Source organism: Galeopterus variegatus, unplaced genomic scaffold (assembly GCF_000696425.1).
Source record: "Galeopterus variegatus unplaced genomic scaffold, G_variegatus-3.0.2 Scaffold4301, whole genome shotgun sequence".
Classification (NCBI taxonomy): Eukaryota; Metazoa; Chordata; class Mammalia; order Dermoptera; family Cynocephalidae; genus Galeopterus; species Galeopterus variegatus.
Genome location: NW_007730412.1, coordinates 103,947 through 121,669, shown reverse-complemented (window position 1 = coordinate 121,669; position 17,723 = coordinate 103,947). Strand labels below are relative to the sequence as shown.

Genomic DNA, 17,723 nt, shown 5'->3' with positions numbered 1-17,723 from the left:
GAGAGACACCTTTGTAAATTTAAATTCTTTTAGACAAATGGGGGTAGGCAGAGAGCTTTTTGTGTGTCTGTTTCTTCTCAATTGCTTTCAGCTCAAAATAATCCTTATGCCCAAGTGGCATATTTTGGGGTGGTATGTTCTGCTTACCCTTCAGTAGTTAATGAAAATGCATTCTAACATGTGTACATGTGCTCTGCCAAGTAAAATAATAATAGTCTGCCAGGAAAAGGAGGGACAACCTGAGAGGGGAACGGCCTGCCACTGCATTTAGATTTGAATGTGCTCCTCAGGGATGAATATGTATCGAAGAATAACAGAAAAGGCATTGCAAGCAGAGTGGGCATAGGGATGAAAGAACATGCCTTTTGGGACAGTAGTCTAGTTCTTTGCGTAGAACATAAAGTAGAAAGGGGGGAAAATGTTAGGAGATGGAGCTGGAGATATGACCTCCTGCTGTGTTAAAGAATTGTGAATCTATTCTTCAGATAGTAGGGGACTACCAGAACTTTTTGAATATGGAGTTGCCATGATCTTATTTATGTTTCAGAATATTTCTGATGGCAATAAGGAGAAATCACTTAAACCAGGAGAAACCAGGGACAAAAGATATGATGGAGGGAGACCAGCTCCTCCCTTTCATTTTTCTTACAGTCATCCTTTTGGCTGGCCCCTGTCTCTTCTTTTTGGGTTCTTATTATTTCTTTAAGTTTTATTTATTTATTTTTACCTCAGAGGTGCTTGGGTATTTTTTATGTCTTAACTGGTTTTCCATATTATCTATAGAGGTAAAACTGGCTGTGGTTGCTCTTAGTTTAATTATGCCATGACTTAAATGTTGACACTGACTTTCCATCCTAATGTTTTTGACATCTTGTGTCTATTATTCCATCATTGAAAACCTATTCCTTTTTATTGTCAGATCCAATTGTAAGAGTTGGCTGTGCTATTTCTGCAGGTTTTCTTAAATTATTACTTTTTTTTTTTTTTTGTCTTTTTCCGTGTCTGGCAACGGATCGCAACCCTCAGTGTCGCCCCCGGACCGGGACCGGCAAGGGATCGCAACCCTCGGTGTTGCTCCCGCGCCTCGCTCAGCCAGTGAGCGGGAACCGGTCTGTATGTGGGATCCGAACCCTCGGGCGGGAGCGCCGCCGCGCTTCCCAAGTGGCGCACTATCCATTGCGCCACCGGGCCGACCCCTAAATTATTACTTTTGTAAGTAAAATTATCTTTCATCCAAAACGTGACATCTGTAGTTCTCCCATTTCTTTTTCTTGGGTGGTCTTACAGGTCAGAATTCTATAGGATCAATAATGATTAATAATAGGAGTTAAAGGATTAATAATAGGAGTTAAAGGGGTCTGTCTTCATCTTGTAAAATTATTTAAAATTTTAGTTAGACTAGTCTGTCGTAGGGAATTTTATTACCGTAGTTTTTGTTGGGGGTGAGTGGTTCATTGCATTTCAGTCTTTGCCTGCATTCAGTAGATGCCCAGGGATGTCTGGAGGATATCTTGTTATTCATCAGTTTTCTTCTTTTCCACTCACTCTGCATTTATTACTTTCCAGTTAGGGTTTTTCAATGAAGCAAGTCAGAAAAACTGGTCTAGGGGTCAGTAGTGTTAGTGGAGATTGGAGTTCCACGTAAAGTTGATAAGAGCTGCGGGAGGGTGGGCATCAGAGTTTCAGTGAATCAAACAAGGAGGAGAGTTCAGCAAGAGCGGGATCAACCAGGTGTAGCAACATAGAGTGGTAAGACAGAGATCAGCATCCATTCAGTTCAACAGAAATGCACACCCAACAGTGAGCCATGTTCCCGAGATACACAGTAACTCAGGAACTCCTTGAGGGGTTTGCAGTCTGTGGACTCATATACACTGACCAAGAGCCCGGGTATGGGATTGCTGTCTGTTTACAGAGCGATGAAGCGGTAGTTAGAGGGTAGCCCCTAAGAGTCTTGGAAGTTGTTAGGACTCAGCCATACAGATGCAGGCAGGAGGTGTGGAGCACGGCCACGAGCGAGTTGCACCTCCAGAAACAGTCACTGGGAAGAGGAGGGACAGCAGCAGGTGAGCTTGATTTGTAATAGAGAAGTCACTTTGTGCTGCTTCCACCTAGGAAAGTGGGTCCTCAAGTAGGAAGCACACGTGTAGGGGCTAGACCTCCTATGTCAGAAACTCTGGGGTGGGGCTGGACAGTCTTGGTGTTAACCATCCCTCCCAGTGATCCTGATACTAAAGTTTTAGAACTTCTAGAATATTTTCCACCCAGCCTTTTTTTCCAAGGAGAAGAGCGTGATGTCAGTGTCATACTGTAAGACAGGAACACTTATTCCCTCCCTCCATGATCCACATCACTGTATCCATGGGTAATAAAAAGATTAATGCTGATGATATCTCTGTGCTGAGATACAGGTTGAAGGAAACCTGTTAATAAAAAGCAGTTTCATCTGGGTGTTTTAAAAGTACTGTGGAATACCTTAGGTTCTCCATCTAGTTCTTTATCCTTCAGTAAATAATTTCTCAAGTACTGCCATCTGAAATAAATTTTAAAAAGTTCTTATTCAGTAGCATTTAATTTAATTACTGATATTGTACCAGGCGTTGCCTTAGCATTTTTTCATTGCATTACACAGTAAGTAGTCTCTTGTGTTCTTGCCTAGGAAGGTAATTGCTATTTATAATGTTCTTCCTGCTAGAAAATACATTATTAATTCCAAACAGCTGACTTGTAATTGAACTTACGGTACACAAGTGGCAACCCGAAGGAGTCCTATACTATATATAAACTCAATGGGGTATAAAGATATTCTGCAGTAGTAATGTTTGCTAGTTGCTTACAGACATAGGCACTTTTTCTTATGGAGCCTTAAATCATTCGTTTCAGTTGTGTATCTCACTTGACAGACACATGTGAAGTGTTTTTGTAAGTGTATCATGCCTTTGTGTTTAATTTATAGATAATTTGAATCAGGATTGAGTGGCTTTCTGAAGAATAAACTATCAGAAGTAGGTGAAACTTAGACCCATTCAGTTTCTCTTTTGCTTTATCTACAAATTCAAGCCAATTCTCAATCCAAATGAAAATCCTTTATCAATATCTAAATACTATTTTAAGTAGGTATAGCTGTAACATTGTTTCCTGAAAAATCAATGGTAATTACACCATTAAAAGCTCAGAATTGAGACAAGATAATGAAGACAGCCCAGAAATACTTGTTTAAGCAACAATTTACGATAGATGCCTAATTTTCTTAAATAGTAAAACCCAGAAATAAAAGGAAAATCAGCTGGAATTAAAAATTTTAAAAAGTCCCACATGATTAAACACTTAGCTTTAATATTACAAGGAACTGGAGCTGCAGAAAAACAGGCACAGATAAAGATTTGTATTGCTTAAGATTCTTTTATCAAAAGTTGCCATAATAGAGGGAAGGCTGAGCTATGAAAATATTGAACCATCAGGATTACCGAAGGTAGCTTTTGAAATAGCTAAGGGAAAAACTAAATGAATAGGTACCTGATTCAAATGCTATGTCCTTATCATTTCTAGTTAAGCTAATATGTTTTGTGCCATTACCCAAGTATACAGTTTGGAGTTTACCAGTTTTTGTTTGGAAATGGATGGTGCAAATCACTTTTCTAAGGAATAACTCAAAATGTCATTCAAAGAACTTGTACTTCTCTACGACAGAGAATATTGTGGACATTGAAGAAAATGGAAAAATATTTTTGGAAGTTTGGTTTAGAGAACTTGTTCTAATTATTTTATTGACATTCAAAGTGGGATGAATTATTAAAAATCTAACAACTAATAAAAATTAAGATTTATTGTTTTAGGGTTTTCTTGCATAGAGTTTACTTAGTTCACTGATGAACAATGATCAAAGACATCCTGGTTGAAAGTTACGGAAATTGTCAACTATTATCTTCCAACATAAAGTTTTCACTTTTTAACCATTGCAGGTCTCTGATTAAATGTAAAAATAAAATTGCATCCATGGTATAAAGCTTAATAAGTAAGGAGAGGGAACAAAATATGAACTAAAAATTATACATGGGTAAAAATTTCATAGATTGAGGAGAAAAAAAACTATTTAGAAAGTGACATATGATAGGAAATAAAAGTTAGGAGTGACTGAAAAAATAATTGGACCATTACCTAGATATTGTTAAAGTAGTGTGGCTTGGACAATAAGTTAAACTTTCAGAAGGAGAGAACAAACCTAAGGATGCTAGAGGTGGGGGGATCGAGGGGGTTGGGGGAAGTGATAGGTCAGGCTAAGGGCATAAAGAAATACCACGATTTGTAAGAATGAATATGCTAATAAAAAATAAGTTAAAATAAAAAAGTATGCAGTCAAAAAAGGTAGGGAAAAGTTGCTTCTGGAGGTAAACTTTCAGAAGGAGAGAACAAACCTAAGGATGCTGGAGGTGGGGGGATCGAGGGGGTTGGGGGAAGTGATAGGTCAGGCTAAGGGCATAAAGAAATACCACGATTTGTAAGAATGAATATGCTAATAATAAATAAGTTAAAATAAAAAAGTATGCAGTCAAAAAAGGTAGGGAAAAGTTGCTTCTGGAGGTGTATAGTGCAATTAATCATTAAAAATATTATCTTGTTTTTCTGTATATTGTAATATTTGTAGTATTTGTCAAATTTTTAGTATCTGTAATTTGTCATGGTTTTATTTCTCATTTTAAATAAATGCTAGCTTTTAACCTAAAAAATAAAGAAAAAGTAATTTGGCTTGGAGGTTAAAATAGATTTGTGAAGTACAAGCTAACTTAGTTGTTTTTTCATTACAGTCAAAACTTCTGAGTATTTGAAGAATGAAGTTAGAAAGCATTAAGTTTTAAATGTTCTTGAGGAAATAAAAGTTCCATCATTTTGATTATTTACCCTTTTAACCATTGTCTTTTATTTGCTGTCTGGATTGGGCTCAGTTCTCCAACTGCCCTGGCATAATTATCTGTGTAGGTCATCTGAGGAATTGTATCACAGACAGTAAGATCAATTGAGTCTCATTTTTACTAGTCCAGTTTTATCTTGAATAATTTTGCAGAAGTAAATGCTTGAAATATAGAGAGTACTATAATTAAGCAGCATTTAGTCTGTATGTGCCAGAAGTGAAAGCAAGGATCATTTTTTCTCTCAGTGCTGTTGTTATCTAACTTGAGATGGATAAATGTCTCAAAGATGCTGAAAAGTCTTGTGTGATACCTGCGTGCCGTTCTTAAATACTGAATGCGTGAGACGTTCATTAACCAAGAAAACTAATAGAAGACATTTTTCCCCCTTCTCTTTAGGGACCTGACAAATAATCGAATTGGATGTCTGAATGCAGACATATTTCGAGGACTCACCAATCTGGTTAGGCTGTAAGTACGTCTCTTTTTTCCTATTGAAGTATAAGGAAGCATTTGAACCAGTACCTAAATATTTATGAACACCTATATGATATGTTTAATATTAAAGTAACAACTCTAGGGGTTATAGAAGCAATAAGGGACAAGGAACTCACAATTTTTATCATGGAGATATAATGTCCTCAGAATATGATAATACATTACCACAACACACACGTGTATACATACCTCGTACACATACACAGTAGTACATGCAGCAGAGAACATGTTCTTATTGAGAGGTTTGATTGAAAGCTTTGCTAGTCTGGGAAAATTTCTTGGAAAAGGTAAAGTGTGAGCTGATGGTCCAGAAGATTTGCAAATATTTGGACAGTTAGAAAGCAAAGAAAGCTAAACCAGTGATGCAGGGAGGTGAAAATAAGGGCAGGAGCAGTTTCTGAAGAGGAAGGCCATGGACTCGGAGTAAAATAACCATTTGAATCATGCCTCTGACCATGTGACCATGTGATTTTTGGGTGAGTTGTTTAACTTTTCTGAGCTTTTCTGTTTTTCATCTATAGAGTAGGATTAATAGTGCCTCAAAGTTATATGTATTAATTAAAATTTAAATTATCTGTGACTACTTATCTCTATTGTGATTTATGTGTAATATAAATGTGGAAGAACTTTGTATAAGCCATCAAATATACTTTGATTTTGTTTTTAAGATAAAGTTCTGTTTGGGTGTAATTAGAAAAAAGGCCGGGTGGTACAGAGATTGTGTTAGGGCAGGTTACTATTTTCTTAATGTTTCCTTTGCCTCCTGCTTCAAAAGCTAAGGTTTCTGGAAGTTCTAGAACTTGGATCATCTGTTACATTTTTACCAGTTACCTAATACCTGTTGTGAGAATTTAGAGGTCATAGAATGCAATTAACATTTATCCGGGTGAATCATTGAACCATAAAAATAACACTGTCGAGCCACCTACTTTGAGATTTGATTGAGATGATTTTGTAGCCCATGTGGCTCTTTTAAATGAAGCAGTCAGTGGTATATGTAGAAGTATACCTGGCTTATATCCTTTAAATACTCTTTAAAGAAAAAGCCATAATTGAGGTTGCTTCTTAACTTTCAGGAATATATTTCAGTGGATTTGCTTATCATAATTTGGGTTGACATCAGTCTAGAGCTATGAATCAGGAAACTTTGGAAAAAATGATTTGTATGGGCTGCTTCATTACCCAGGTTTCTGAGCTCTGTGAGCCAGGCCATACACTGGTTGTAAAATTTCAGACGTGGAGAATAACATTTTCTCAATCCAACAAGTGGAAAGAGAATCTGATAAGTAATGGAGCATGTAGGACATTTCTTAGATTAGGAATCAGAGAGCTTCCTCTTACTGATTCCCACCCCAAAGAGAAAGCATACAAAAGAAGTGAGTGTAGAGTGGTTCACTGTTGTGGCTATTTCATCTGCCAACTCTTCAGCTGAACTCTCTGGGTTGCCCTGGAACCTGGGACCTCAGACTGACAGGGCCTCTTAGCCAAGGAGGCTGAACTCTGAGGCTCCTCAGGGTCTTGATGAGACCTTGACAGACAGCCTGCTTTTCATCATTTTGAAACAAGTCTTGGCTTTGGAGATTTAGGTTAAGAATTCAAAAAAACCTTTCTTTAAGTATGTCAGAGGCCTCAGTGGACATGGGTGGGGGTAGGGGTATAAAATTGATTAATTCTGTATATTGCTCTCTGCCACTGCTGATGGAAGAGAGGTTCTCTTGAACTATCCCAGAGAGGTACAGCCATACGCCTAAAACCCCCTCCCCATCCCACTGTAGCAGTAGAAATAACTGGTAGATCAAAATTTGGGAGTTGATAATGGACTATGTTAAGTCTCTGTAGTTCACTTAGGAAATTAATTTGCAGAGAAAGATCAGAAAACCAAAAACTTTTTTTTTTTTTTTTAATTAATTATATGGGCCGGCCCTGTGGTGCACTTGGGAGAGTGCAGCGCTGGGAGCGCAGCAACGCTCCCGCCGCGGGTTCGGATCCTATATAGGAATGGCCGGTGCGCTCACTGGCTGAGCGCGGTATGGACAACACCAAGCCAAGGGTTGCGATCCCCTTACCGGTCACGAAAAAGACAAAAAAAAAAAAATTAATTATGATTAATTTAATATCTATATTTTTTGCCCTAAGAATTATGCCTTTAATATTTCTCCTTCAGAAATATATGCGTGATATTTATAAGAAGTTCCCTTTTACAATTTCCTTTGTAGAAAAACTTACATGTATATAAAAAGTTTGTATAAAGAACTTGCTTTATACAAAACATTACGGATATTATTGAGTAATAAAAACACGTGAGAAAAGTTAAGTCCCCCTTCATAGCTTCAGTCATGTCACCCTGAGATAGCCTATATTAAGGATCTGGTGTATATATTTTTATGTTTTCTGTTACCCCCAGAAATGTATAGGCGTGCATTCAGATCTTTAAAAATCCACTATATTTAGTAACTACTTTTAAAAAAGATTTTACTAACATATTACTAACATCTTTTCAAGAGAGTACATATTGATTTAGTTCATACTTTTTAATGGCTACAGAATATTCCAGGTAGAGAACAGATTTTAATTTAGTCAATCATTCCTCCTTGAGGATCCAAGTGATTACCTTGAACAACTCTGCCCTGTTAAACACCCCTGTATATGCACACATAATGCATCATATGTATGCAGCTTAATGAATTTGGATATTTCTGTTTAGGAAGAAATAAGTAAAGAAAGAAAAATTGAGAGGGAGAAACAGCAACGTAAGAGTGGGGCTGGGTGCGGGTGGATAATTCACCTGCCGCTACATTCAGGGAGCAGGGACTTTGCTGTGGTCATTGTCATTCTCAGTTCCGTTCTGCTTTTTTTGTGTGAGCATCTCAGCTGGAGTATGAGTCGATATTTTAAAATATGCACAATTTTTTATGGCCCCCAAATTCAAGCTAATTACTTCACTTGTTGTTCAGCCAAACAAATAAGAGTCTGTTCCAACACTTGAGGAAAAATCGGTGTGTGTTGGGATTTACTGAGAGGATGGCATGTTCTTTTGCAGTGTGGTTCCTTCTTCTGTGATTTCCAACGAAATATATCTAACAGTCCACATATGAGAATCCAGTGGTCACTATTAGATACAATTCTTTTGTTTATATACTTAAATCCTATATTTTCAATATAGATTTTTATTTCCATCTTACAATTATGGAATCTTGGCAGACATCTAAGAAATGTCTTAGTGATAATTATATTAGGAATCTCTGTGTACTCATTGCCTCAGTTTCAACATTAGCAACTCATAGCTATTGATTTGATTACACCTACCATCTTTTGTCTTACAGTCTGTGTTATTTTAAACGATCCCGGTAATCATATCATTTCATATGAGATAGCTTCATAAAAGTACAGTTATTCATTTTAATTGCATCTAGGTTACTTTCATAAAATGTTATGGTGATTTACATTCCTATCAGTGTATCCTTTTCAAAATCCACATTTGGTATCCAGTCTGGTCAAACAAAAGAAAAGGGCATCTCTTTCAGTGTTCTTTTAATTTGTAAATATCCTTTGTTGTTTGTTCTTTAAGTTCCTAGACATTTCTTTGAGGATCAGAATAATTTTATCCAGCCTTTCTATTTCAGAAAATTCCTAAAACATATAAAAACCAGTTCAGCATTGTTCATACTGAAGTTCGTTGTATGTATATTAATTTGCACAGGATTGGCAATTGTGTGATATCACATCTTTCCATCCAGGAAAACATTGCTGTGGGTGTCCCAGGATCAGCTGACCTCCCCAGATCAATTCACTTCCCTTTTCTCACTGGAGGATCCATCTGCCTAGTTGGCACTCTGTCCCATACTTGAAGGATTCAGCCCAGATTCTGGAGGAGAAGTCGGCCTTGTTGCAAGTCTCCAGACTTCTGTTCCATCCTCTGCTGTCCCCCCCAACCCCCATGTCATTTGTTGAGAACTCTAGGTCTAAATAGGCATAGAACAGATCTTGGAGTGATTGGGTCATGCTACCATTTTCCCAGAGCCCTCAGTCCTGTTTTCGAATCAGAGGCCTCCTGATGGTGGGGTGTATATCCTGAATGACCAGCTACCATTACTGAGCACCTTCTGTACCCCAGCATGTGATTAGCTGCCAGAGGCACTCCAGTAAATTAGATATACAGGGCCCTCCCCTACCCCCCGCCCTGGAGCTCATAGTCAAGTGTGGAAGAAATACTTTGGTCAAATCACTATGGGTTTAACCAGCTACTCAGATTAGAGCATAGGGTGTTCTGAGTTTAACTGACAAAATGCCACAAGATTTAGGTTATTTATTAAAGTCATCTGATAAGAGGGGAAACTACAGAGGCTAAGTAATTATATCCCAAATCTTTCATTTTAAACCCTGGACTTATTCCACTCTGCTAATGTTTTTTCCTCAGTTACATTATGTTGCTGCTGCTGATCACTGAGGTCATTCTTTTCCTTTTCTTATTTTTTAAAATTTTAATTCTTATTTGTTATTTCTTTAATTTTTATTTGTTGCTTACTTTAATGATACTGAGTGAACACATGAAGAGTAATTCTAGTGGGAATTCAGTAAGGAACCTTTTAGGTTCCCCTGATGTTTAATAGAAAAATCCTTATTTAACATTAATATATTTTTAATAATTTTACTCCTTTGTACCAGGTTAAGAATAATTTTTTTCTTCAACCTTGGAGGAAATATTTACCAGTTGCTCCTTCTTTATTTAATGATTATAGTACGCTTTGGAAAACACAAAATAGTAAAAAATGATATGTAATTAATTCTAAGTATTTTTAAAAATGAAATTGTTTCCCTTTTTTCAGAAACCTTTCAGGGAATTTGTTTTCTTCATTATCTCAAGGAACTTTTGATTATCTTGGTTCATTACGGTCTTTGTAAGTAAGAATTTTTTTCTCGTATTTTGATAAACATATCTGTTTTTGAAAATTAAAAACATTTAGTATATTGTTTAAGAGACTTCATGAGGAAAATCTTGCCAATCTGCAAAAATTAGAATCTTACTTGAGACCTTGCATTCACATTGAAAAACATACAGTGAGCCTTGATAATGCATGACAGGGTTGGGCAACTGTTTTCTCCTTAGACTACTGTGCCATATTAATATATACTTAGAGGAAATAAATTGGTAATTGTTTCTCTTTGACTTTTTTGTTAATCCAGTCTGTTACTCACAACAAAATACATGGAATTTGGGTAATTTGTAAGAAAATGAAATTTATTGCTTATAGTTTCAGAGGCTGGTAAGTCCAAAGTCCAGGGAACACATCTGGGGAGGCTATTCTTTGGTGGTGGCTTTACAGCAACGCAGGAATCTCACTCACATGGCAGAAAATGGTGGAGCAGGGAGAGAGAGACTCTCACAGGCTCTCCTTTTAAAGCCCTCAGAATCACTCCTACGACCACCATTAAACCATCAACTTAATCACCTCTTCAAGATTCCACCTTTCAATTACCAAGGCTACGGGTTCGGATCCCATATAGGGATGGCCAGTTAGCTCACTGGGTGAGCATGGTGCTGACAACACCAAGTCAAGGGTTAAGATCCCCTTACTGATCATCTTTAAAAAAAAAAAGAAAAGAAAAAAAATCAATTACCATAATAGGATTTCCCACCCTCAACAGTTACAGTAGGTATTAAGTTTTGGGACAGTCAATCCAAGGCAACTTTGTTTTCAAATCAGAAAATGTTTTGTTTGTCTAATTAAATCCTCAAAGTATAAAATATCCCTCCTTATGTAGAATTTGTTGTTAAGAATATTTTGTACTTCAGGGATTTAATTTTATCTTGTAATCTCTGCTACAAACTGAATTCACAGCTTATTACTGGTGTTTCTAGGGATATTTATTTAGATTGCCTGCTTTATGAAGTCAGTGTAGGTTATACAGTTCTCTATAGATTTAAAATTGGTTGATTTTTTTTTCCCTAATCACAATTTTGTTAACAGAGTTTGCACAAGAGTTACTTTAGGAGGTAACTGTATTTCCAAATAAACCTTAATATAATCTCAAACTGTAAGATATACTAATGTCTATTGGAATTACAGTTAAATATAATGTTTTTCAAATTGCATGTAATTTATGGGATTGAGTATCTTTTGTTAGGCAAAAATTTCTTCTCTACCAGATGCCTCTCTTCAGTGGGTGCTGGCTTCTACCCTCCCTCATTAAATCTCATTTAGAAGTTTTCATTGGGGTGTAGCTAATAGGTTAGGCACTCATCCAGCCCCTCATCCTCAAGGCGGGCATATGTTTTTTGAGAGTAGCTTTGGATCAGACTGCATCTGGTCTCTCTTTTTGGTGCCACTACTGTTCTTACTCAGAAGGCTGCTTTTGAATGGAAACATTTCCTTTTGGTGTGTTTAGTGGGCTCAAGTCAGCCATTTTTGCAAAGATTAGGAAATAAAAAAGATAGCAAAGGAGAATCTGGCTTTTGAGGCTCTGGATAGCAGGAATGTGGGAAGTATTTTCATCCAAAGAAATGGGAAGAATTGCCAGTGTTTTTACCCAGTAGTGTTAGGAACTGACCAGAAGGTGGTGCGTAGGAATTAGAAGTCAATCAGCTCATCCTTCTGGTATTGTTTTTTAAATTTATTTTCCCTCTGTTGTATCCCATCCCATTTCCTCCCTTTTTTCATTTTTCTTTCTTTTTTTCTTGCCAAAACTGAGGTGAACCCTGTGCCAACAAACTCACTGTGTTAGAAATATATGCTTATATTTGCTCTTTGCATTTTTTTAAATTTCTTTATGGAACATGTTGCATCTTATTTTAATTATGTTTTGTTTCCCCTATTATATAATGTCCTACCTGTTGACAAGGGACAGTATCTTGTATATATTTTTATTAGCCAGACTCTGCATAATGTGTGGCATATGAATTCAGTGCTTAGTAAAAAAGTATTCAAGAGATTATTGTGCTGTAATCTCCAATTTGTATTTGTATGTTACAGAGAATTTCAGACTGAGTATCTTCTGTGTGATTGTAACATACTGTGGATGCATCGCTGGGTAAAGGAGAGGAACATCACTGTACGGGACACCAGGTGTGTTTATCCTAAGTCACTGCAGGCCCAGCCAGTCACAGGTGTGAAGCAGGAGCTGTTGACATGCGGTAAGGGAGAAATCAAAACTGAGAAAGTATTCACCATATTTTGACTTGCTACCATGTTTTTCTTTACAAACTGTGAAATTCTTTTTACACTTGGACAGAACTGTTTACAGCCATTAATCTTCGTTGATTTGAAAGTATTTAGTTTAAGCCAACAATGATGCCAGCTGGGTTAAAAAGCATTATTTTTTTGAATGGTCTTTAAGGTAGCTGTTCTTAGGTTCGAACAGCTTTCTTTAGGAAAACCAAACAATAGCATAGATCTTCTGAATTTCTGTCAGTTGGCAAATCAGGAATTTGTTGATAATAATAAAATCTCAGGATGCACACATTGTTGGGGGGGGGAGTGTAAATTGAAGTTCAGCAGTGTGTGTCAGTGTTCTTAAGAGATTGTTACAGTTAGATCCAGTAATTCTGCATCTTGGAGTTAATTCTTAGGAAATGATCAGCTATGTGTGTAAGTGTTCAGACTATAAGTATATACTAAATTCTCAAAAACTGGGAACTGGGAATTGTTTTAATTACTTGTGACACATCTATTTAATGAAGGATTTTGCAACTATTGAAAATCATGATTTTGAAAAATTATCTGAAGACAGGAAAAGAACACATTTGCCATGTGTTAAATGACACCCCCCCGACCCCCATAAACCAAAAATAGTTCTTAAAACGATAGAGAATGCAGTTTAATGTTTGTGTTTGGAAATAAACAATCCTATCATTAGTTTTCTTTTCCTTTATTATCATTGTTGTTGAAAATTAAGATTTATGAAAGGAGACAAAAAAATTAAAAGAAGCAAAGAAAGCCCATATTTACATTCTCTGAAAGATAGCTCATGTTAAGACCTTGGTGTGTCATCTCCTGTACCCTTTTCCTATATTTTAACAAAAATATTATACTTGGTAATACTCTGTAACCTTTTTTAAGTTGAAATAACATAAACTTATTTCCTTATCATACAAAATAGATGTATATTAATACATTGTATAGATGTAGCCATAATTTAACAACTTTCTTTTTACTGCATATTTAGCTTGTTAATCATTTCTCACTCCATAGATAATGCAGTGATTAATTTCTTTGTGTATATATATATATATATTTTTTTTTTAAGTACACTGCTAAAAGTAGAATTGTTGTGGTAGGTAAAGGGACTAAATATTTTAAAGGCTTTTAATGAAATGATGGTATTTGTGTATATGTTGCACATGTATTTAAAGTCTCTTCCTTTTGTTTCTCTGACTGGAAGCAAATATATCATTTTTTAAAAAATGATTACAGTCTATGGGATCTTAAAAGATTTTTTCTTTAAGTGTTCAAAATTTTCTACAATGAATATGTATTACTTTTACAACCAGAAACCAGTGTTTTTAATCAAAGGTAATACAATCTCCACAATGTATTCTAAAATTACAAATATCAGCATATTCTTATCACCATCTTCATTCTCTAAATTTAAGTATCCTTTTAGAGCTTATTCTTTTATTTTGTATCTGATCACCTGATATTCTTGTGATACCATCATAAAGGAACAATTCTAAATGTCAGAACTGGGTATGAAATGGTTTCATTTTAATTTTACTTAATTTTGTTTATATCTGTGACCATTTAACTCAGTAGCATTCTTGTTGGTATTAGCACTAGAATGCTGATTACCGAGGAATATTTGTTTTATTTTTATAATTTTACAAAGCATTTCTATAGATTTTAATTATAACGTGTGAATATAGTACCGTATTTGCTTACTGGTTCTTTGTGTTACTGCTTCTAGATCCTCCCCTTGAATTGCCATCTTTCTACATGACTCCATCTCATCGTCAAGTTGTGTTTGAAGGAGACAGTCTTCCCTTCCAGTGCATGGCTTCGTATATTGACCAGGACATGCAAGTGTTATGGTATCAGGATGGGAGAATAGTTGAAACTGATGAATCGCAGGGTATCTTTGTTGAAAAGAACATGATTCACAACTGTTCACTCATTGCAAGGTAAACTTTTTTAGATGAATTGTCTCTGTGGATTTTATCCTTTTGGAATTGCATGTTTAGTTAGAATTTGCAGTAATACTTTATCTTCTTGCATTTAAAAATGCAAATGTCTGGTGTTTCCTTTTCTTGATTGTTATTTATCTTCTAAAAGTAACATAAAAGGGAAAAACTTTAAAAGTTTGAGACTTTTTGGTTCAAGTTTTAGGAGGAAAAATGTAAATTTTTAGTGCCAAATCTAATTTCTAACCATTTTCTGCTGTTAAGCTCATATTTTCACATTTAGGAATCACTTAATTTTTTGTTTTGTCTCATGATTAATGCAACATATTAAGGTACTTCCACTCCCTACCCACTGGTATAGGAGAATATAACATCTGAACTGTCAACCCCATGATTGGTGTGAGAACCATAAGAATTAATTTGAATAAACTCTATAAAGTGTAAAAAATAGGCTAAAAATATATATGATATTATCACTCACCAGATATTTTATTTTGGTAAAATCTTTACCTGTAGTTATTGAATTTCTCCCTCCCTCCTTTCTTTCCTTCTTGTGTATCTACCTAGACCACCTTGGCTTGAATTTTTATTAGTGTAGAGCTGTAGTTTCCAAACTCTCTGCCAGGGCACCACAGCAAACTCACTAGGCTGACATGAAAAAACTCCTGAGAACCTAAGGGTTCTTTGAGTTGAGATTCAAGTCTGAGAACTTCTGGGGCCAAATGTTCTGTTTTATTCTGTTTCTCTCTTGAGATTTCTTGTCTGTTTGTTAGAAGTGCATTTTTATTTATGTCTTCTACATATTTAGAGTAGATGCTTTTAAATTCTTCCTTGCCTGCTTATTTCAACATCTGGGTCATCTTGGGGTCATTGCTACTGACTGCTTTTCTTTCGAGTATGGTTTATATTTTTCTATTTTTAAAAAATATTTATATGTATAGTAATTATGGATGATATATACTGGGCATTGTGAATGATTTGCTATAGAGGAAAGGTTGATAAAGTACAGCCTGTGGGCCAAATCTGTCTCACTAAGCCCATGAACTAAGAATGTTTTTTACGTTTTTAAAAGGTTACATTTCACACAGTTATTTAAGTACCTACGTAATATCCTCAATGTTGCTTCTTAGCCAGCAAAACCTAGAATATTTACTGTCTGGCCCTTGAAAAAAAAGTTTGCTGACCCCTACCTCTAGGTTCTATTGTATTCCCCTAGAGAGAGCTGAGTTTTCTTTGGTCAGGCAGTTAGCTTGGCTTAAACTCAAACTCCTAGCTCTGTTTCCTCTGGTAGGCAGCAGCCGAAATCTTGTCATCTACCCTACCTGTATGTGTAGTTCAGGGGTTTCTAAGAGAAAAAGGTGAATTTTATTCATAGAAGTTTAAGCTTTCAGCCAATCTTCTTCCAGCCTCTGTCTTCTGACTTTTCAAGGCAGTGAGATTGTGAGTTCTCTTTGAGTGGCGCCTGCCCTTGAGCAAAAGCCACTGAAATTTTTTTCCTAGCTACTCCCCAGTGCCAATTCCATCTTGCTGGTATCGACTCCTCTTTAGTTTCTGCCTGCTTTTGATCTCTCTTCATGTGTTCAGATAGTTGTCACTTTATAATTTGTCGAGAGTTTATAATTGATAATTGCAGGAAGGGTGGTTTAATATGAGCTGCTTGACCATTACCAGAAGCAGAATTCCCTTATTAGCAGATATATTCATTGTTACACTATTTTTACTGTGGTGATAATTTCATAGGTGTATACATATGTCAAAGCTCATGAAATTGTATACTTTTAAGCAGTTTATCGTGTAAGTAGATAATAATTGACATATAGTATGAGAGTAGAACAGAATCATTTCCTATATAAAAGAACTTTGATTAATTTAGAACTCTAAGTTGTGTCACTGTAAAGTAAGTAGATTTACTTTATAAATCTATTTCTGCAGCTTACATTTAATCTAAATTCTTTATAGTGGTACAAAAAATTAATTCAAAGAGCAGCAACTTAGCCTGACATTTTTGTTGGTAGAAACATTTGACTAAAGTGAAACTCTTTTATATGAAGATTGAGAAGTCCTTTACTCAGAGGTAGCCCCAGAAAAATGAAGACATTGTAGAACAAGGAAATTTGTGGTTATTGAATTGGTTAACTTGAGATTCTTATTGATTTGTCATTGATTTCCTCAGGTCATTTATCCTTCATTAGTAAGAATCAGTGTTTTTAGTTTTCTTAGAAGATGAAATTGAAGCTACGTCTTTCTCCTTAAATCTCTAAAGCTGCTGAGGATTCCCGGAAGTTTTATTGCAGTGATTGCTCTTAGGCATTGAAAATATTGCTGAAAGCTTTTCAGAAAGATATTTGAAAAATATGTTAGACCATAGTTCCTGAGAGGGCTGCTGAAGTGCACTGGGGCACTACAGTGAATTCACAGAAATGCTGTAGGATATGCTTTTAAGTTTTTGAGAGAAGCATAGTGATACTCGACACTTGTTGGACACTGCACAGCTACTAGCTCCAGGTGTCATGATCTAATGTTGACACCACAAACCATGGGGAACTAGGGTCTAATATATTTTGCAGACTTTATTTTGGATTTTTTCTGGATCCTTTTTAGCAATACTCTCAATGTCTAAAAGCAGTCTCTGGACTAATATTTCCAGAAGTCTTGGACATTTAAAAAGAAAGAAGTAACTTCAATTTCATCTTCTAAGAAAACTATAAGCATTGATCGCATTGTTGGTACTGTAGTTTGGGATGCTGGGTTTTGGGCAGATACTATGGTACAAAGCTAGTACTATGTGGAAATCATTGTGGAATAAGAAATGAATGTTATTGTCTGATCTGAACCTGAGGTTTGGTTAATTTTGTAGTACCCAGCAGGTACCTACATCCCATTAGGAAGTTGTGATTATTTTTAAGAATGAAATAAATTTTACTTCAAATTTATGTGTGTGATTTTTTCAAATGGCTACTAATTATTAGGAGATAGATATACGGTTTTCCCCTACAGCTATTTTTGGGGGGCACTGTGGAAAAATTACCCAGTCAATAAAGCCTCTTTGGACTGGGTTGGGAACCTCTGGATTGAGGAATGATTTTTATTGCCAGGATTGTTTATATACTTCTTCCTAGTTCAGCAGAGCCTTACAAAGTAGACTGTTTGACAGACTATGTTTGTTATTTAAATTTAATGTGAAACTTTTTTGTGTCACTCTA

At 35.9% G+C, this 17,723-nt stretch overlaps 1 protein-coding gene across 1 annotated transcript in view; it reads left to right on the top strand.

Moving 5' to 3' along the window:
* Window positions 1-17,723, top strand: part of GPR125 (G protein-coupled receptor 125) — an 81,315-nt gene that overhangs the window by 15,724 nt on the left and 47,868 nt on the right. The window contains exons 3-6 of the mRNA XM_008587225.1: window positions 5,307-5,378; window positions 10,232-10,303; window positions 12,377-12,537; window positions 14,307-14,520. Coding sequence (XP_008585447.1) covers window positions 12,423-12,537; window positions 14,307-14,520 — 329 coding nt within the window. The 5' untranslated portion in view covers window positions 5,307-5,378; window positions 10,232-10,303; window positions 12,377-12,422. The remainder of the gene's footprint in view (window positions 1-5,306; window positions 5,379-10,231; window positions 10,304-12,376; window positions 12,538-14,306; window positions 14,521-17,723) is intronic.